At 41.5% G+C, this 22,924-nt stretch overlaps 1 protein-coding gene across 1 annotated transcript; it reads left to right on the top strand.

The window, feature by feature from the left end:
• Positions 1-2,649: 2,649 nt before the first annotated feature.
• LOC122559530 (prosaposin receptor GPR37) lies at positions 2,650-18,500 on the top strand. Its single transcript, XM_043709137.2, has 2 exons — positions 2,650-4,326; positions 14,909-18,500. Exons 1-2 carry the CDS (start codon positions 3,586-3,588, stop codon positions 15,722-15,724), a joined length of 1,557 nt encoding a protein of 518 aa, XP_043565072.2. The 5' UTR covers positions 2,650-3,585; the 3' UTR covers positions 15,725-18,500.
• The last annotated feature ends 4,424 nt before the right edge of the window (positions 18,501-22,924 follow it).

Genomic DNA, 22,924 nt, shown 5'->3' with positions numbered 1-22,924 from the left:
TGCTGAGCTTTTCCAGCAATTTCTGTTTTGGTGCTCGATTATTGCTCCTTTTAACGTGTTGCGATATTAAAGGCACTGTAAAAATGCCAACTGTTGTTATAAAAGTATTATTAAGCTGTATTTAATGACTGAGATTACATTAAATTTAACAAGTTTAATGTGTGCCCAACAAATTTCCAGAATTCATCTGTTAGACTGCAATTTGAAAATACATGCCTCCCTTTATTCATATTAAGTGATTTTGCCTTACCCTCACTACTCAACATATCGTCTATCGTGCCTTGGTGAGTCACCACTGGCACTTCTGTTGTTCCTTTATGTTTCATCTTAACCAACGTGCACATGCATCTTTTGCCTGTGCTGTTAGTTTATTTATACAGTTCAGAGAAGTGCTAATGAAAACATTCATTCTGCACTTTTCAAGTTTGATGTACGTCTAATTAAACTCCTAACAATTTTACTTAATAATGTTTTTCAGGTATTGTTTTTATTAGCCTCAAAGTTTTCACTTCATTTTTTTCTAGAATTTCCTGGTGATGTTTCCTTGGAAATCTCTAAAGTTCCTTAAAGGACATTGCGATTGATACCCTGACAAAATATTCTTGTAAGGCATTAATTAATTGATAAACTTAACTCCTTGTTAAGAATCTATTGGGAATTTTCACTTAGTTTATGTATGAACTTGAGTCTCAAAGTTGAAATTTGTTCTTTTATGAGTCAAAACTCACTCCTCTCAGGGATCCCTGCTGAGGGAAAGTTATCAAAAAACTTTAAAAAATGAATTAAATTGTTTATTACCCAAAATGACCACTATCAGCCATTAAACATTGAATAGAAAAGTAATTATTAGATAGGATTAATTGACAAACTAAGTTCCAGAGGCATTCCAGTTGAGACATAGTAACTTTGATTATTAATTTATAGTTAATATTACTGTCTATGATTGATATTACTTATTGATTAGTGTCTGATTAACAATTTTGGAGAGGCAATCTGTGAAGATGAAGTTACCATAATCCTGTAGGGCTACTCTTTCATGAGAGAGATAACTGGTTTAATACACCTCAGGTGAGAGGAGAGGTTGAGAAAGAGAATCGGTCATTGTAACGTCAGCTGGTGCAAGAATTGAACCTAAGCTGTTGGTATCACTCTGTAGTGCAAACCAGCATCCAGCTAACTGACCCCTGAGGGGATCTAAATCTATATACTTACAATTAGCAGTTGCCCCAGCACTTAAACAAACATCAATAACTCCAGGTTTGATTGATTCTAATGTTGTCCATGTTGCATTTTGAATACCAAATAAATATGGGGAAGATAGAGCCATCTGCATGGCCCCTTTCTTAGTTCAGCTGCTGCTAGATGCCTTAATCCTTGCTTTTGATGTTTCGATCTTTGATTATTCCCAGTGCTCAATGGGCAGACTCCCATCTTCCACCCTCAGTAATCTTTCTTCCATTCAAAATGCTGCTGTCAGTACCCTAACTTCCATTTCTCTAGCCCTTTATATCTCTCCAATGCTATTCCCACAATTTGCTTGGTCCATTAACAATATTAGAGGAGCAATCATCTTATTTCATCTCTCAGCCATTGGTGCTGCACCTTCACCTCCCCTTACATGGGTCAGAGTCAAGTTCGCTTAGTACCGCTCAGTGAAGCAACTTTGGCATTTGGCTGCATTAGAAATCCTATATAAATGTAACTTGTTATTATAGGATGCCTCAAAGCATAACCTCTGTTTTCATCACAATAATCCTAATGCCTCACACAAGTAGTTCCAGGGAATGATCATCCTGTGTAGAAGTGTGAGGTGAAACAGAATACTGCAGACACTGGAGATTAGAGTCAAGATTAGAGTGGTGCTGGAAAAGCACAGCAGGTCATTCCTGATGAAGGGCTTTTGCCCGAAACGTCAATTTTCCTGCTCCTTGGATGCTGCCTGACCTGCTGTGCTTTTCCAGCATCACTCTAATCTTGTGTAGAAGTGTTGCCAAGTCCCTGATTGAGCTATCCTTTCTGCAACACATTGTTACTCTCCTGGCTTTGAACCTTGACAGACAAGGTTGTTTCTTATTGCACTTACTATAAGACCATAAGAAATAGCAACCAAAATATATACCATTTGGCCAACTGAGCCCACTCTGCCATTTCACAGGTTCTTGGCTGACCCAACATTCCTTAGTCCACTTTCCCAGAATCAAGGGTTATTCTCCTATCTCATCTTTAAATATTCACAAGAGAATCTGCCTGCTTCCTCCCACCCTCCCTGCCCCCAACCCCCTGGCAAGGACTTCAAAAGAAGAAATTCCTCCTTCTCCCAGTCTTAAATTGGTGCCTTGATATCCTGAGGTCATGCCCTCTGACCCTCGAGGGGGAAACATTCTCTCAGCATTTACCCCTCAAAGCATCCAAGTGAGATCACTTCAGTCATCCTTTCCCAAGAAAGACAGCGCCTTTTTAAAGGAGAGATGAAATACTGAGCACACATCAGGCTGTGGCAGACTGTATACTTCTGCTGCAATGACTTGCCTTTCACAGGAGGGAGCTGTTGGCACACGAAGCGGGTGATGGTTACAGAGAGATAGTGTGTGTGTGTGTGTGTGTGCGCACCCGACACTGACTGCTCCAGCTGATTGCGGAGATGTTCAGTGCCCAGACGTGTAGCACTGGGGTGGAGTTCTTAACAGGTAGAGCGCAAGGAACTCCCGGAGCGATGGGTCACCACTGCCCGCTGGCCAGTCGTTCATTTACAGGCATTCCGATATAGGGAGCGGAGCGTTTGCGGGAGAAAACGCTGGGGAAAAAAAAATACTATGCACCTTCCATTCGACCCACCTTGGAAGGGAATAAATGCGGTTGAAGTGAAAGTACCGAGCGAAGTAAGAGGAGCTTAGATTGGCAGCCGCTGAATCCTGCAGTTTGTGCGGAGATGAGTGAGTGACCCGAGCTGTGTGAGTCGGTAGCTGGTGGGTGGTTCCTGAAGGGAACACAGGAGTTGCCCGCACACCTATCCACAGGGAACACAGTCCACGCCAGGCGCTGCACCTTCCCGAAGTCCCTGCACCCTCTGAAGGACTCCAGCCTCTTGTGGGGTTCACCTGCTCTCAATAAGGAATTTGAACCTGTCCACCCCCACAACCGGTGGGAACGAAAGACAGAGAGAGAGAGAAAAGAGGGGGGAAACGCACGAGTTGGAATCCAAACAGCCCACCGTGGGGTTGCTGCTCCTGAGTGGAAGGGAAACGGAGGAAGTTGTAAAGCACTGAGAGGCGAGTCATGATGAGGACACAGAACTGAGCAAATCCCCCGGAGGAGAGTTTTGGGGTGGGAGGGACAGTGAATGAAGAATGGGGACCAGAGCAGAACATGGTTCAGTCCTGCCTCAGTGATGCTGAGGCTTGACTCCGGATTTTCAAGGAAGCCCCTTCAGTATACTTCCAGAGAACGCATTTCTTTATATGTGTGTGTCTATGAAATAAAATGGGAATCTGGGAACTGCCTCAGTGTGTGCAGGGACTGAAGACTGAGGGAGAGGAGGGAGATTGATAGGGAAAGTGACTTGCACGCCGCCCGAGCGCTGTGAAGATGCGCTGCTGCCTCCTCGCCTTTGCATTCTGTGCCCTGTCTGGGACCCAGCCGAGTGGAGTCCCTGTGGAGCGCCTGAGGACTGAGGACAGGGCTCTAGCCGGGCCGGGCTCTCTCTCAGCGGGCACCCGGAGGAGAGGTGAGGGCGTCCCGGTGCTGCTGCCCCAAGGAGCCGCTTCTGGGCAAGCGGGCGGCTTTTTCCGGAGGTCCAAAAGGGGAGCCGCTGGTCAGCCGGGAGGGAGCGGGAAGAAGCGAGGGAGGGCTGGACATGCTGACAACTCCACTGGCGAGCTGCGGTGGGAGTTGGCTGCTCCCCTGTTTCTCAACAGCTCGGCAGGCCGCTCCGACACTGCCCCAAGAGCAGTGGGCTTCCTCAACAGTTCGGGTGGCTCTGTCCCGGTCCCGGACAGTGCTCCGGCTCTCCTCCCTGTCCAAGCCCCAGGCAGGAGGCGCCAGCTGAAGAACCCTTTCTACCCTGTGACCGAGGACTCATACGGCGCCTATGCTGTGATGTGCCTCTCCGTTGTCATTTTTGTGATTGGCATCATGGCCAACCTGTCCATCATGTGCATCGTCTGCCACAACTATTACATGAGGAGTATCTCCAACTCGCTCCTGGCCAACCTCGCTTTCTGGGACTTCATCATCATCTTCTTCTGTCTGCCTCTGGTCATATTTCATGAGCTGACTAAAAAGTGGCTGCTGGGAGATATTTCCTGCAAGGTGATCCCCTATCTTGAGGTGAGCAATGAACTGGGCAAGCAGCCTCACTAGCGGTGAATGAATGTCTACACACTTTGTTGATACTGGCACCCTAACATTGTAGTTGGCGTGTAAGCATTGCAAATAACTCATTCATTCTTCAGCTGTGGGCCTTACTGGCAAGATCAGCATTTAGCAGTCATCCCTTGTTGGTCTTGTGAAGGTGTTGATCGGTAATCTTCCAGAATGCCTGCACTGACTCATTGGGAGATACGCGCTGCGTGGGCAATATGGGCTGCAAGGGCCATACGCGCTGTGTGGGAGATATGCGCTATGTGGAAGATACAGACTGTGTAGGCAATTCAGGCAGTGAAGGAGATGCAGGCTGTGCGGGAGATACAGGCTGTGGTGATACGCAGTCTGGGAGATACATGCTGTTGGGGGATACGTGCTTTGTAGGCGATACCTGCTGTGAGGGAGATATGGACTGTGTGGGAGATGCAGGCTGTGTAGGAGATGCAGGCTGTGTAGGCAGTATAGGCTGTGTAAGCAACACAGGCTTTGAAGGAGAAATGTACTGAGTGAGAGATATGGACTGTGTGGGTGATACAGGCTGTGTGGGAGATGCAGGCTGTGTGGGAGATGCAGGCTGTGTAAGCAATACAGGCTTTGAAGGAGAAATGCGCTGAGTGAGAGATACGGACTGTGTGGGTGATGCAGGCTGTGTGGGAGATGCATGCAAGGCTATTACATAAATGTTCCCTGGAGATCTAAGAGCCCCATGAGCATTTTCTTGTCTGTTGCCTCTACCACACTATTTTGCTTGTTCCAGATAATCTCTAATGCTACTGAAGAGTCATTTACTCGAAACATTAATTCTGCTTTCTTCCCACAGATACTGTCAGGCCTACTGAGTTTCACCAGCAATTTCTGTTTTTGTCTCTAATGCTACTATTTCAGGACAGGTCAGGACCCACTCTGAAGATATGCTTCCTTCATTCATTCACTGCAATGCCAAGTGGCTCATAGGCAGATAAAGCTTGTCTTTATTTGAAAGCAAAATATTTCAGATGCTGGAAATCTGAAACAAAGCACAGGGAATGCTGAAGAAACTCAGACGGTGTGAGACAGAGAAACAGAGTTGACATTGCACTTCCAGTATGACTTCCTCAGATCAAAAGCATGTGTTTATGTCTAGTTCATGGTTAGTTTTTGTTTTCTGGAACAGCGTCACTCCCCATTCAGTGGGGTTAATCAGAGGACTCTCCCATAGGCATAGGCATGTCGGAATAATTTACAGGTTGATAATCAGCCCTATTTAGCCACATTATAAGTCCCAAGTCCTGGAGAAGGACTTAAGCCAAAGTTATACTGCCACTTTAGTTGGGATGCGAAGTGGTAACTTGTTGATAACAGCACTGAACCTGCACTGAAAAGGCCACTGTAAATTGTGATAGTTGCCTTTGTGACCAGTAGAATTCATACATTTGGAAAGGAAGTCGATATCAAGACTGGAAACCCGAAATAATATTTCCAAAATCAGAACACCCAGCAAGTCAGTCAGCTCCTGCATCAAGCCAAGGGCTTAATGTTTCAGGGGAACTGAAATGAAAACTGATTTTTAAACAATATATTGCAGAACAGCTGAAAAGAGGCAGCTTTATTAATGAGTTGAATAATATGCTGCTTAAAGTTATTATCTTTCTTCATCTCTGTTTCCTTGGTAACAGCATGTTGGGGAAATAGCTTGTCTGTTCATCTGCCTTGTTACATTAAGATAGATGTTATCACCCAAGTTAATAATTAACGTTAAGCACTCTATAATAATATTCTGGCAGCCTTATACAAATAGAATACAGACACAAGCATACATTGGGTCTCACCTGTCCCATAGTTGAATGTGACAAATATATGTTGTGTAAATATCATAAACTATTGGATTCGTTCTTGTGAGCTGATTTATATTCGTAATATAACGGGTAAGACAAGGTATCCAAATACAAGAGAAAATCAGCAATGGTCGATCCTGTTATAATACCTCTAGTGAAATAAGCCTGATTGATTGTGTGTTTTACTGGTAACACCAGTGCATAACAGGAGGATATGAGCAAATTTCTGAATAGATCTGTCAGTGGTATTGTATTAAGTTAAAACCCATAATAGTTTTAAAGTAATCCTGTCTTGATAATTCTCAACTGTTAAAGTTAAATTCATGCATTTGTACTCCAGCTCTGTTAAAAATGGGATCCACAATTGCAGTTTCTAGGTAGGATCCATTCATTGGCTGCTTGCAGTTTGACTTTAGCTACTGAACAAGCCTTCAGTGTTCCAGATACAACAACATTACTTAACAATATAACAAGTAATCCCAATTACTGTAGTGTTCTTAGGGATCTAGCAAATGCATTTAAATTATTTTAAGGTATTCTTTTTAAAAGAAATATGATGTTTGAGATGCATATTTTAAACAATAATATCCTGTTGTTTCATGAAATTTGCAACCTGTGCAATGTAACACCATAAACATTGGCTCTCTAACATTATGCGTACTAATGGGCTGAGCTACAGAGGGACAAACCAGTGCATTTTCTAACAGAGTAGGTCGTTGGTGGGGAAGTTGGATTGCAATCGTATGTGGGAATCTGGTTGATTCCCTGCTCAGGAGAAGAATACAGTTAGCAGAGATTGCTTGTTTCAACACATCCAAAACTTTGCCACAGTGTCAAATGAATTAACTCAAAATAGTTTCAGCACTTAATTGCAGATTTTCAAATATTACCCTTTCGTCAATGCCTGTTAAGTAACTGTAATATTTGGACAGTCCCAAGGGCACACAAGTGTGCCACAGCTGTCAATATGTAGGTTGTTGTCTACGTATCCATCACTAATTCCTTCTTTGTTATGAGTTTTAACTCTAATACTCTGCAGGCATTCAGAATCATGCTTCACACCATTGCGGCAATGCTTATAATCTTCAAGGCTAACTGGGAGCGCACATTGCATCAGAACATCAGAAATTATCTTTTTCTGTCATAGAATGATGAACCAAACAAAAGCTCCCTCATCAATATCATCCCTCCCACTTTATTCTGCCATCATTATAAATCTAGTCCACTAATTGGTATCAGTTAACTGCACACAGATCAAACGTCAACAGTACAAATATCAGTTTGTGTAGCTCAATTAGCCTAGCCCAGCATTCATCACATTGTAATTCACAATAGAACCCACAGCATTAAACACACAAAATTAATTAAATTGGTTTGGCAAGTGCATAAATTAGAATGACAAACTGCCACATTTCAGAAAGTGCAAATGTATTCATAGAACTATTCAGAATGCATTTAATTTGCCTACCATTCTGATGTGCTTTCTATATTAAAATATGCATATTATAATTTGCTGGACAAATAGAATATTAATACTGAGTTGCTAGGGCTAGCATTAGCCTATATGGTACGTGGATCCTGACTATAGTCTGGTACCTTTCAGCCAGTTAAGTGCATATTGATTGTCCAAATAGTTATGCTGAGAAGTAGAGAGCTTCTTATTGTCTGTGCACTGTGGTTGTAACATAAGGCAGAGATGAGACAACACAACTTGACTCAGTGAAATCCATCCTTCTAATATTCTATAACCATGGCATCTTATTGTAATCCCAATGACTCGAATGTTTATATACCTATATCTTAACTAGCAGAATTTGTTAACTTTTGAGGATGCAACTGCTTAATGATATTTAAAATAAATTCCATAAGTTTCCAATACTTTATCCAAATTGTTTCAAAATAATCTTGATTAATTTTATTTGCATATTGTTTAGTATAATTCATAATGCCCCACCTATTGTTAACTAACTCCCTTCTTGACTGAAAATCTTATATTACTCATCATTTTTCTACAATAGAGTGAAGTCTATAATAGCATAATGTAATCATTGATTTATTTTAATGATGCATTTCTTTACATGAGATCCATCTTGGTCTTGTAACATTTTGATTACAGCCCTTTGTGAGGTCTGCCCTTTGTATTATAAGGTCTTAACATAAAGCAGACTTCTATTATAATGTTCGGGTTAGGTACCCCAGCTTTTTAAAATTGCTTTGTTACAACATCTGAGCATCATAAATGACTTACTAGCAGCAAAGAAGGGTGAATTTATTCAATAAAAATCATTATATTCTGACACATCTTTGAAATTAGTTAAAACCCGTGCTTGCCTGTAAGTGCCAGTTTTGAAGCTAATAGGCTCCAGTTTTGAGTGCAAAAGGCACCAGGTTTGATCTTTGCCCTGTGTTGAATGAGTTAATCTGTGCCCAGGAGACTAAATTGAGCATTCCTTCTATTCTCATACTGTGGATGTCAGGTGAGTTGAATCATAGAAACCCTACCATGTGGAAGCAGGCCATTTGACCCAATGTGTCCATACCGACCCTCCAAATACCATCCCACTCACACTCACCCTATCCCTATAGCACAGCATTTCCCATGGCTAATCCATCTAAACTACCCATCTCTGGACACAATGGGCAATTTATGATGGCCAATCCACCTAACCTGCACATCTTTGGAGTGGGGAGGAAACCCAATCCAACACGGAGAGAATGTGCAAACTCCAAACAGACAGTCACCCAGGGTGGGATTGCTTGTAATAGCTTTTGAATAGCTTGCTAATTGTCTATGTTTCTACTTCTGAGTTCACAAGCCTCCATTTAAAATAAATAGGCAGCACATTGTTGACTAGTGGGCACAGGAGCAGAAAATCCCAACCTCTGCCTGGGGGCACACTCGAAGTTTGTTTCCTCTAGTGAAGTACTGTTATTAGGTGGCCACAGAGTCATACAACAACTTGGATCAGTTCTTTCCCAGAGGAGGTGAGGAAAGGAAGAAAATCTGAAGGGAGAGAAGTGCAATTGTGTTAAATCACATCAAATGGCCCCCACACAAATAGTATGTGCCAGTGTCATAAGTTTCTACACCTTTAGTTACTTAAATTATAATCATAACATCTGGTGTGAGTGAAATTCTTTCTGTCAATAAATTTAACAAAAAAATGTGAGCCTGGCTATTATCTGCACTGCCCTTTGCTTTTAGTCCTTCCATTTTCAGTTTCTCACTGTGCATGATGTGAAGAAGTACTTAATAAGATTGGATTTATGGAAAGGTGAGAGCTTTTCATCACTAAAGTCAGACAGAGATATGTCTCTCAATTTATATAAAGTACTGGATTTAAACGAGGCATTGTCTTGTACATGTAAAAAGAGCCAGCATTACGAAAAGGAAACCTATTGTTTGCAAAGACAGGAGCTTAGGTCTTCTTCCCTTCTACCCAACCCCCTTTCAACCAGATCTATGTATGATTCAAAGCTTTACATGGACAGTGTTAAGAAATTTAAACTAATTTAAAGTAGATCTGTGTTATAGTAAAATTCTGATATTTGACATTATACTTTTGAACTTCAGATTTTACAGAAATGTTACAATGTAGATTTCATGCAATATGTTTTACCTTATAATCATCAGATTCCCTGCACAGATAGGTTCTTTTAATTGGATTCAGTGTGAAGCAAGCCTCTTGTCTTCTGTTCTGATGACTGACTGGAGTGTTGAAACATTTAAAGCTTCATTAACAGAAATATTCAGGGGTTTTCTTTTGTACAGAAGGACACAGAAAAAAACCTATATAAAACTTAGAGAGCGAGCCTATTGAAGTATTTTTGTTTTATTTATGTGTTGAGTGAACAAGCTCCCTACAGGAAGAATGTTTGAAGTTGAAGGATTCCTTAATGTCATGCACATTCATCATACTGTGGCATAGATTAGTGATACTCACCTTGTTCCCAACCCATTGCCCCAGCACTTCATGAGGAAACAAAAGCATAAGCATCATTAGTGAGTGAATATTTTAAACATTGTTTTATTAAAAATATATTCCATTAAAGATGTTTTTTGAAGATGAGATTGATCAAAGATTAAGGACAGTCTTGTTTTGTCAGAGAAATCTGAGTTTTCACGTCTCCTTTCGACTGTATCATATAAGATGTTTGGGGCTGTTTCATTCATTCATTTATTTACTGTCAAAATTTAGTAAATTGACCTCTTTTAATCCATTTTTTTGGAATAAGTGAGTCATTAGCAAAGCCAGCACTTTGTTGCCCATACTTCAATAGGCTCGCTCTCTAAGTTTTATATAGGTTTTTTTCTGTGTCCTTCTGTACAAAAAAAACCCCTGAATATTTCTGGTAATGAAGCTTTAAATGTTTCAACACTCCAGTCAGTCATCAGAACAGAAGACAAGAGGCTTGGATAACTAGAAATGCCAAAGTGGTGAAAGAGGAGCAGATATTACAATGCTGATTAGCAATGGTGGACAACACACAGGATGGTAATACATTATAGAACCATAAACCTTCATAGTAAGGAAGGAGGCCATTCAGCCTAGCAGGTGTGCACCTGCTGCCAAGGAGCATCCAGCCTAACCCATTTTCCACCTCTTCCTTTGTACTGTAACCTTGTGGGTCAGCACACTTCAATACCTACCTCTTTCCCTGAATCTCGTCCTCTAGTTATGGAACCTTCAACAAAGGGAATACTTTATCTACAATCCTCATGAATCATACGATGTGAAACTTGGCGGGAAATTTGGAGATGATGGTCTTCTCATGGTGAAGTTCATGAGTTTGGAAAGTGCTTTCAAAGAAGTCATAGCAGGATGTTGCAGTGCAACCTGCTGATGGGGCATAATGCAGCTACAATGCCATAGTGGTGGAGGAATTGAATATTCAAGATGGTAAATAGATAATGTTCTTCATCACAATTACTTAAATCTGTTGTTACAATAGCATTTATCACGAAATACTGAGCAGACCAATGGTCTTTAAAGTGTTAATTTTGAAGGAAAGTAAGATAAAGGCTTTGGAAAAGTACAAAGTCTTCAAGAAAATTTTACAATGGGTGTATAATAGAAGTACATCTTGTACATTATGCATCACAATAACACACAAAACCCATTACTTTTCATGGTTTTCATGATTTCAATAAAATAAAAATATTAAATTAGCAATGCTAAATTAAGTAGTTTTGAATTTATTGTTCAGTCACCATCACAAACTGGCTGTTCAAAGGATGAGTTCACTTTGTGCAAGAATAATATTCAGAATAGCTTTTTGACTTTGAAGGCATTTTGAGAATGGTGTCTTGAGAAACAAAATGTGGCATCCCGAAATGTCGTGGGTTCAAACTCAACCCAGAGACTTGTACACAATTGGGACTGACATCTCAATGTAATATTTTTGTGAGATGTGTCTTTAGATTGAGACATTAAATTGTGGATGTGAAATGTTCCTGAACACTATCTAAATAAGAGCAAGGAAGATCTCCCAATGTCTTGACCGGTACTTATTCCATAAGTAGCATGAATAAAATTGATGATCTGGTCATTTATTTCACTGATATTTGTGTCACTTATTGCTGTGAACAGATTACAGATTCATACATAACAGCATGACTGAACACTGAAAATAATTAATGGTGGAGCTTTTCAGAAGCACTTGAGGACTTGGCAGGTGCTATGTAAATGCAGCTTGTCTTTGGAAAATCTTTCAGTAATTAAAACTACAGAGAAAAACCATGTTGAACTTGATTTTTGAACATTTCCAATCTGCCCCAAATATTTCTTTTTAAATTGCCTTTTGGGGTAAAATCACCATGTTAAACTGGATACAGTCAATTGTTTTAGCACTTCCATTCAAATGACAAAGGACTTTTAAAACATGCGTATTTATTTTTTGTCTTAATTTCTTCATTTATGTCCCCATTTTCTACTTCTTCATGGATTACTCCCACATTTTTAGATATTCAGCTATCTATAAAGCTTAGACTTCCAAGTCTGCGCCAAACTGCCATGAATTGTCAATCAACAGTTGATTCTAAGGCTTCTTGCCAATGTGTGTGTTGGGGTGAGATAGTTATTGCTGGGAATGGGTAAACATTAGGATAAGTCAACACAATATATAAGATCAACCAGGCGTGATTTACTTTCCCCATGGCTGCTCCAGTCTCTAATCAGTACAGCAAATTTTCAACTTGACTTGGTACCAAAGCTTGGTGATGCAGTCATACCACTCATTTGAAAAAAAAAATCACCTGCTGTCATTTTTCGCTCACAGGCAGCTGTACCTTAACCACATCATCAGTTTTACACTGGGGTAGCAGATTGAAAGCCTGACCACATATTGTAATTCCTTGTTCTATGCAGCAAAGGTTAAAGATGTGATTAGCCTACTCAGGATCTAAGCATTGTTGCTGTAACATTCAGAATGACAATAATAATGTTGCTGGACTAATGATGTAGAGAACTTGAATTGTTAATCCTCATATGCTATTTTGAAAATTTGATTTTTTTTTTAAACATATCAATTAAAGTTTCAAAGGAACTGTTGAATTGTTATAAAAGCGGCAAGTAATTCACTGGGACACTCAGCACAATAAGCTCACACTGGTACATATTTTCCACATTAGTCTCCTCCTACCCCTGTTCATGACCCACCCCGCAATCAACATTTCCTTCAACAAGTTCCTCTTAGTTGCTTCTCTAGGTCCCTCTTGATACCAAGGAAATACTAGGATTAATATAGAGTGTTCATCCATTTTATGAATCAACACTTTTAATTGCCGATTGTCCCCTTAATATCTTTACTTAATCTATATTCAAGAAATACTTGCAAAGATTATTGTAAAAGTAACTTACCCTGATATCTCACACTAGTAAACTCTATTACATGTAAATTATGAACAAAGATTTGACAGGAACTGTAAAAATTATTAATATGTATCAAAATAAATAATGACTCAGTTGGTAGTTTTTTTTCTGGTATCAAAAATGTGGGACTTCAGTTACATGGAGAAGTAGAAAAGAGTAAAGAAGATTTAATAGAGATGTTCAATATTATGAAGGGTTTTGATCAAATGGATAAAAGCTAACTGTCTCCAATTGCACACAGATCTAAGGAAATTGACAGAAAAACCAGAGATGACATGACAAAACAGTTTTTATGCAGTTGTTGTGACCTGGAATTTCACTGCCTGAAAAGGTAGTGGAAGCAGACTCAGCAGCAACGTTTTAAAGTAAATCAGATAAATAATTGAAGGGGAAATGTTTCGTTGGGCAATGGGAAAAAGCAAGAGAATATATAAATAGTTGAATAACTCACTCAAAGCACTTTTGTTGACATGATGGGGCGGAATGGCTAGTTCCCTGCTGTATGATTCGATGATCTTCATTCTTCAGTGTTTGAGAAGCACATTCCTGTTGTTACTCACGCATCTGTTGTAGAAGTACCTTGTCAAAGAGGTCATTTCTGCACTCATCTGTAAACATGATCTGGATGGCATTAATTTTTCTGGCCTTCCCACAGCAGGTACCAATATTATTCAAATATTACCAAAATAAAATCAACAAATAACTTTAACAATCAGTAAAAATAGCATGAACTAATAGTGGATGCGAATTTCCACTGATAAACCTTTCTTCATGGTAATAGCAACAGAGGACATAGAGTCATACAGCATGGAAATAGACCCTTCAGTCCAAACAGTCATTGAGTCATAGGGATGTACAGCACGGAAACAGACCCTTTGGTCCAACTTGATGCGGACCAGATATCCTAATGTAATCTTGTCCCATTTGCCAGCAATTCATATATCCATCCAGATGCCTTTTAAATGTTGTAATTGTACCAACCTCAACCACTTCCTCTGGCAGCTCATTGCATATACCCTCTGTGTGAAAAAATTGCCCCTTTGGTCCCTTTTTTATCCTACCACTCTCACCCTAAGCCTATGCCCTCTAGTTCTGGACTCCCCCAACCCAGGGAAAAGACCTTGTTTATTTACCCTATCCATGCCCCTCATGATTTTATAAATGTCTATAAGGTCATCCCTGAGCCTCAAACATTCCAGGGAACCAAACATAATCCCAAACTAAACTAGTCCCACCTGCCTGCTCCTGGTCCTTATCCCTCCAAACCTTTCCTATTCATGTACTTATCTAAGTATTTTAAACCTAACTGTACCCGCATCCAGCGCTTCCTCAGGAAGTTCATTCCACATGCAAACCACCCCCCAATGTAAAGAAAATTGCCCCTCATGTTCTTTTTAAATCCCTCTCCTCTCACCTTAGAAATATGTCTCCAGTCTTGAAATCTCCCATCACAGGGAAAAGACACCTTCCATTTACTGTATCGATATTCCTCATGATTTTACAAACCTCTGCAAGGTCTCCTCTCAACCTCCTTATCATCATTCAAGTATGACAAGGGATTTTGAACGTCACACTTTACATCTAAACCCAAGCTAAAAAATATGACTGTGGTGGAGGATTGCTTCATGCTATTGCCCCCAGTCCATAGGCTGCTCTCGCATCAGCAATGGCAAGGGAAGGAGGCCGTGCCAGGGACTACATCAGTGGTACAAGGATTGAAGTCACCCTCATCAATTGGCATTATTCTGCACCACATTCTTGGCCAATTGAGCTCACCCCAGCCCTTTAACTGAACTTTCCTCTATGCAGAAATACATAATATTGCACCAGTTAATGTTTCTCTTATCCTTTCATCAACAGGTTGCTTCCCTCGGAGTCACCACTTTCACCTTGTGTGCGCTGTGCATTGACCGATTCAGGGCCGCCACCAATGTGCAGATGTACTACGAGATGATTGAGAACTGCTCGTCAACAACGGCCAAGCTGGCCGTCATCTGGGTGGGCGCCATGTTACTGGCGCTCCCTGAGATTGCTCTTCGGCAGTTGGTAACCGAGGAGGTGGCAGCCTCTGATGTGACTGCAGACCGCTGCGTTGTGAAGATATCGCCTAAGTTACCAGACACACTCTATGTGCTGGCTCTAACTTACGACAGCGCCAAGATGTGGTGGTATTTTGGTTGTTATTTCTGTTTGCCCACCCTATTCACAATTGGTAGCTCCATCGTGACAGCTAGAAAAATCAGAAAGGCAGAGAAGTCCTGTGCCAGAGGCAATAAACGTCAGATTCAATTGGAAGGCCAGATGAACTGCACAGTCGTGGCCTTGACCATTCTCTATGGGTTCTGTATCATACCTGAAAACATTTGCAATATTGTAACTGCCTACATGGTTACTGGGGTCTCCCAACAAACGGTGGATCTTCTGCAACTCATCAGTCAGTTCCTTTTGTTTTTCAAGTCTTGCGTGACCCCGGTGGTCCTCTTCTGCCTGTGCAAGCCCTTCAGCCGGGCATTTTTGGACTGCTGCTGTTGCTGTTGTGAGGAATGTGGGCCGAAGTCATCCACGGTCGCAAGCGATGACAACGACAATGAATTTACCACAGAACTTGAGCTCTCTCCATTCAGCACAATACGACGGGAGATGTCCACCTATACCTCAGTGGCAACGCACTGCTAAAACATTTAGCACAGCTCACTTTAACAGGACGTAGTGCCCCATCATTGTGTGAACAATGGTGTCATTTTTCACCCTGGATCAGCCATCCTTTGAAAACAAACTGGATCAAATGTCACTGCCAATGGAGCCCAGACCTATCAAGCACTGCACATTGCTATTCCTGTATATTGCAACCAGGTCCGTAATGAGACGAGTGTTAATTCGCGATGTTGTACTGTAACACATTTACAAACACACGTAAGGATGAAGAGAAATCTGTTGCAGAAGTGCAATTTAGGATGGTTTTCATGCATTCAGCGTGGATGAATAAAAGAAACTTTGTGTAATGTATAAATCAAACTCCACCAGAATCCGGAGTTGAAATCACATGGTTCCTAGTCCTTGAGTATAAAGAAAGCTTAAAAGTGAAGTCTGTGACATGTGAAGTGCTTAGGGGATAGTGGGGACTATAGAGTGTATTTGCTCTATAGTAACTGCAGTTAGCTGATGTACATTGAATATATCTGAAGTTTGTAAGATTTATTGTATACATAGGCAGCATAAATGCTGGTAGACCAGATGTTGAGAAAATTCTGTTATTATTTTGTGATGTTAGTTTTGTAATAATGGAGAGAGATGAGTTATAAATCAGTTATCTTTGTTTTTTTCTTGAACTTTCCTTGTTATGCGCTCCAAAACTATTTGGAATTGTGGGATATGTTTTAAAAGAAAACACTTTATTCCCTGAAAATAAAACCTTACATTGAAAAAAAGTGAAGTATTGTGTTTAGTAAATTCAGCTGTTATCTCTGTGTACTAGCAGTATTTCAGTTGGAGCATAGATTCAAAAACATGCAGTTTGCAAACTAGGTTATCTCCAAGGGCAACCTAATGGAATTTCTGTGGGCTGGCCATATGGGGGCAAGGTTTCTCAAAACTTCTCTGTTTGTTTAAGAGGTGATTTAACAGAGATATTCTAAACTGATGAAATTTGATAGAATGGATATGGCAAGGTAGTTTGAACCATCAGCAGAGTTCAGAGATGTCAGATAATTGTCAAAGTATCCAGGGATGAAATTACAAGAATTTTCTTTTAAAGCAGAAATTTATTCTGGTACTCAGTGGTAATTGAAGTACTGTAAATTTCAAAAAGGAAGAGAATATTTGATAGACTGCATTGGCTTAGAGAAAGAAGAGGAGCTTTGATGCTGATCAGACAAAGTGCTAGCACAGGCACTATGGACTCTTTCTCTGCCCTACAGTTTGTATGTTGAGGTGGAATATCCAGACAAATGCCACATTGGCCCCGAATTAACAAAGGGGGGCGGGGGGGGGGGGGGGGGGGTGCGGGGTGGTCTTGAAATTGTGGATGAGCACCTAGTGCATGGGAAAGGCCCAGCATCATAGTGGTCTTTCTCACCTTATCATCACAGCCCCATTTATATAGTCTGCTGCACAACTCCAACAAGGCAGCAGGCCAGTGGTCAGGAGCGTCGTCAAGCATTAGGAGGTCATTGTGACTTGTGGGATGGGTATCAGAAAGGGCCAGTAAATTCAGGTGGCAAATAGGGATGCTGGAGGGGTGCAGGATAGGTGGGAAGAGCACCACTGATGAGGTATTGATGAAGAGAAGCAGAAATCTGGGCTGTGGTAAGGACTGGGAGAAGCTGATGGCTGGTGAAGGCACTACAACTCTTCTTGGCCCACAGGCTCATAAAGGAGTCAGGCCTTAATAAGATTAATAGTTGGCACACCCGACACAGACCCTGCAATCTAAAACGCAGCCATATCCTCTCCCAGTGTAATTACAAAGCATAGGGGCCAGGATGTTTTCTCAGTCATGACCTTAGAATGGTAAGTCAGCCAGCCCCTGTTCTTTTTTTGCAGAAGCCTCAGCAATAGCCTGATTTCTGCTTTCACAAGTTTGAATGGTCAGGCTTGATGTTGGATTGTTCCATCTCTATTTTCACTTTCCTTCGATCAGGAAGATTGAGGTGGTCAAATAAAGGCAATTGGTTCTATTGTAATGGATTGTACTAGCTGAAAAGACTTTTTTTAATCAATGGTAGCACTACATTCCTCTAATTGGTGGAATTGGATGCCACTGGGAGTGAGTTGTTTCATGGTAACTTTGAGACATCGAATAATTAGTAAGTGGAAGACTCATACCAATCACTGGTGGTTTTTAGGAGTTTTAAAATATACAGGGTATTTTCCACATACATAATTTAAAAGCCATTAAGTTGTATATTGCGGATAAATTTGGTTCTGAGGTATAGTGACAGGGACTTGCCCATGATAACTGTTTCTGTGCCACAGCTAACCTTCCATCTCTTTCAATGTGATCATGACCATGAGACTTAAAACCCTGCCATCTGCAAATGATTAGTCTTGTTATTTGCTGAGCATCTGCCTCTGCAGTATACAAGGTTAAAACTAACTGTCAAATGATCACAGATGTTCAGTCTTACTCGGCAAGTCACTAGAGAGGTTAGAATTTCATTAAAACTGTGTATGTTTATGTTCAGTTGTCTGTCACTGTCCTGCCATTGTCAAGACCAGCACTTTGGTGTCTTGCAAATTGTTATGCTACTCTTGAAACAAGTATACGTCAATATTGCTCAATAAATGTGTTGCACATCAAAGTTCTTTCGGTGGTTGGTGGCTCTATGAAAGTTATTTTACTTCATATATTTGAATGATGTTGACCTTTGCTGTACATGTTCCTTTATATTTTTGAATGGTTGGTCAGTCAACCAATGTAAATGCCTTTCTACAGAATAATAAAAATTCTACTTAAAAATGTTGTTGTAACTTAAAAGCACCAGAAACTCTGGATCATGATATATGCAAATTTCTAAGACACACGAGAGAGAGAAGTCAGTCCGCCCATTGGATATATGTCAGCTCTCTGGAACAATTGCTGGATTGAAATCCCCCTAGTCTAGAATTTTAGTCCCTACGAGGTTATTTCCTTCAAGATTCTATTTGAAATCATTGACCATCATTGTTTCTGCCTGCCTTGCTAGCAAGTTCCAGATTATTACAGTTCTCCATATAAAGAAATTCTTTTTCACATTTCCTTTTGTCTCACTTGTTCCGAATCTTAAATCTGAATCATTCTGGTAAATCACCTCTTCCCTACCCTCATATCCATCCTAAAGTGTGGTGACCTGATCTGGGGCATTACTCTAACCTGTGGCCTAATCAGTAACTCAGCATAACTTCCCTGCTTTTGTTCAGAGTACTCCTATTTATAAACATTATGATTACATATGCTTTGGTAACTAATACATTCTGCCAACTTCAAAGTTCTATCACATACATTTCCTCTGTTCCTGTGCAGCCTTTAAAATTTGGCCATTAAGTCAAGTTGGCATCTCCTTACCCCAGAATACACTTCTCTCAATTAATTTCCATTTGCCACAAGTTGGCGATTCCACTAGACTATTCATATTTTCTTGCAGTCATGTTGTGACATCCTCACTGCTTGCACTCCTTCAAACTTTTATTCTGCCTCTGATATTTGTTACTATCTATATACATCAATAAATGCAGCAGTACTAACGGAGATACAAGTAGTGTTGATGGTAGTTGTCTCTTCTCCAAGATGGGGAATTTCAAACAAGGGGGCACATTTTTAAGGAGAAGGTGAGGACTGCAGATGCTGGAGATCACAGTCGAAAAGTGTGGTGTTGGGAAAGCACACAGCAGGTCAGACAGCATTTGAGGAGCGGGATGGTGGTGGGTAAATGCAGGTGGGGAGTGATAGTGATAGGCCAGTGCAGAGGGTGGAGCAGATAGTTGGGAAAGAAGATAGACAGGTGGGACAGTTCAAGAGAGCGGTGCAGAGTTGGAGGGTTGGATCTTGGATGGGGTGGGGGTGGGGAGATGATGAAATTGGTGAAATCGATGCCGTGTGGTGGGAGGGTCCCAAAGTGGAAGGTGAGGCATTCTTCCTTCAAGCGTCGAGTAGCTTGGATTTGGTGGTGGAGAAGGCCCAGGACTTGCATGTCCTTGGTGGACTGGGAAGGGAGGTTGAAGTAGATGGCCACAGGGTGGTGGGGTTGCTTGATGCGTGTGTCCCAGAGATGTTCTCTGAAGCAGTCTGTGAATTGGCGTTGTACAGGAGACTACATCGAGAGCAATGGACACAGTAGATGAGGTGTTCGGATGTGCAGGAAAATCTCTGCCGTAAGTGAAAGGATCCTTTGGGGCCTTGGATAGAGGTGACTTGGGGGGATGGAGTGGGCACAGGTTTGCACTCAAGCAGTGGCAAGTGAAGGTGCCAGAAGTGGAGGGTGGGCATGTGAGGGCCGTGGACCTAACAAAGAAGTAGCAAAAGGGATGGTCTTTCCAGAATGCTGATGGAGGGAAAACAAATATATCGCTGGTGGTGGGGTCTGATTTTTAGGTGCTGTAAATGGCAGGGGATAATGCATTGTATCAGGAGATTACTGGGGTGGAAGGTGAGGACCCGAAGGTTCTATCCTTGTTGTGTTTGACAATGTGGGGTTCAAGGGCAGGAGGAGATGCGCTAGACAACATCATTGATCACATGAGAGGGGAAATTGTGGCCCTTGAAGTAGGAGGCCACATTTTTAAGGTGGGAGAAGAGAAATATAAAAAAGATGTGAGGTAATTGTTTTACACAGAAGGTGGTTCGCATATGGAATGAACTTCCTGAGGAAGTGGTGGTGGAGGTACAATTACAATGTTTAAAAGATATTTGGATAGATACATGAATACGAAAGGTTTGGAGGGATATGGGTCAGGAGCAGGCAGATGGTACTAGTTTAGTTGGGATTATGTTTGGTTGTCTTAAGGGATACTCTAGTCCGAGGTACAGACCGACGTTTCTGTGGCCAGCAGTGAAAAAGCAGAATGGTGTGTTGTTTCCCTGGTGCCAGGATCAGGGATGTCTCAGAGAGAGTGCCGAACGTTCTCACGGGGGAGAGGGGCCAGCAGGAGGTCATTGTCCATATTGGAACCAATAATATAGGAACGGAAAAGGTTGAGATTCTGAAGGGAGATTACAGAGGTTTAGGCAGAACTTTAAAAAGGAGGTCCTCGAGAATAGTAATATCTGGATTACTCCCGGTGCTACGAGCTATTGTGGGTAGGAATAGGAGGATAGAGCAGATGAATGCATGGCTGAGGAGCTGGTGTTTGGAGAAAGATTCACATTTTTGGATCATTGGAATCTCTTTTGGGGTAGAAGTGACCTGAACAAGAAGGATGGATTGCACCTAAATTGGAAGGGGACTAATATACTGGCAGGGAAATTTGCTGGAGCTGCTCGGGAGGATTTAAACTAGTAAGGTGGGGGGGCGGGTGGTGGGACCCAGGGAGATAGTGAGGAAAGAGATCAGTCTGATACTGGTACAGTTGAGAACAGAAGCGAGTCAAACAGTCAGGGCAGGCAGGGACAAGGTAGGACTAATAAATTAAACTGCATTTATTTCAATGCAAGGGGCCTAACAGGGAAGGCAGATGAACTCGGCATGGTTAGGAACATGGGACTGGGATATCATAGCAATTACAGAAACATGGCTCAGGGATGGGCAGGACTGGCAGCTTAATGTTCCAGGATACAAATGCTACAGGAAGAATAAGAAAGGGAGGCAAGAGAGGAGGGGGAGTGGCATTTTTGATAAGGGATAGCATTACAGCTGTGCTGAGGGAGGATAGTACGGGAAATACATCCAGGGAAGTTATTTGGGTGGAACTGAGAAATAAGAAAGGGATGATCATCTTATTGGGATTGTCTTATAGACCCCCCCAATAGTCAGAGGGAAATTGAGAAACAAACTTGTAGGAGATCTCAGCTATCTGTAAGATTAATAGGGTAGTTATGGTCAGGGATTTTAACTTTCCAGACATCGACTGGGACTGCCATAGTGTTAAGGGTTTAGATGGAAAGGAATTTGTTAAGTGTGTACAAGACAATTTTCTGATTCAGTATGTGGATGTACCTACTAGAGAAGGTGCAAACCTTGACTTACTCTTGGGAAATAAGGCAGGACAGGTGACTGAGGTGTCAGTGGGGGAGCACTTTGGGGACAGCGACCAGAATTCTATTAGATTTAAAGTAATGATGGAAAAGGATAGACCAGATCTAAAAGTTGAAGTTCTAAATTGGAGAAAGGCCAATTTTGACGGTATCGGTAAGAACCTTCGAAAGGTGATTGGAGGCAGATGTTCGCAGGTAAAGGGACGGCTGGAAAATGGGAAACCTTCAGAAATGAGATAACAAAAATCCAGATAAAATATATTCCTGTCAGGGTGAAAGGGAAGGGTGGTAGGTATAGGGAATGCTGGAAGACGAAAGAAATTGAGGATTTGGTTAAGAAAAAGAAGGAAGCATATGTCAGGTACAGACAGGATAGATCGAGTGAATCCTTAGAAGAGTATAAAGGAAGTAGGAGTATACTTAAGAGGGAAATCAGGAAGGCAAAAAGGGGACATGAGATAGCTTTGGCAAATAGAATTAAGGAGAATCCAAACAGTTTTTACAAATATATTAAGGACAAAAGGGTAACTCGGGAGAGAATAGGGCCCCTCAAAGATCAGCAAAGCGACCTTTGTGTGGAGCTGCAGAAAATGGGGGAGATACTAAATGAGTATTTTGCATCAGTATTTACTGTGGAAAAGTATATGGAAGGTATAGACTGTAGGAAAATAGATGGTGACATCTTGCAAAATATCCAGATTACAGACGAGGAAGTGCTGGATGTCTTGAAATGTGTAAAGGTGGATAAATCCCCAAGACCTGATCAGGTGTACCCTAAAACTCTTTGGGAAGCTAGAGGAGTGATTGCTGGGCCCCTTGCTGAGATATTTGTATCATCAATAGTCACAAGTGAGGTACCGGAAGACTGGAGGTTGGCTAAGGTGGTGCCACTGTTTAAGAAAGTTGGTAAGGACAAGCCAGGGAACTATAGACCAGTGAGCCTGATGTCGGTGGTGGGCAAGTTGTTGGAGGGAATCCTGAGGGACAGGATGTACATGTATTTGGAAAGGCAAGGACTGATTAGGGATAGTCAACATGTCTTTGTGCGTGGGAAATCATGTCTCACAAACCTGATTGAGTTTTTTGAAGAAGTAACAAAGAAGATTGATGAGGGCAGAGCGGTAGATATGATCTATATGGACTTCACTAAGGCATTCGATAAGATTCCCATGGGAGACTGATTAGTAAGGTTAGATTTCATGGAATAC

The sequence above is a fragment of the Chiloscyllium plagiosum genome, unplaced genomic scaffold (genome assembly GCF_037043375.1).
Source record: "Chiloscyllium plagiosum isolate Xiang-an unplaced genomic scaffold, Cpla_swu_hap1 HiC_scaffold_19, whole genome shotgun sequence".
In the NCBI taxonomy this organism is placed as follows: Eukaryota; Metazoa; Chordata; class Chondrichthyes; order Orectolobiformes; family Hemiscylliidae; genus Chiloscyllium; species Chiloscyllium plagiosum.
Note: the sequence above shows the minus strand (reverse complement) of the source record. Positions and strands in the feature narration are given on the sequence as shown.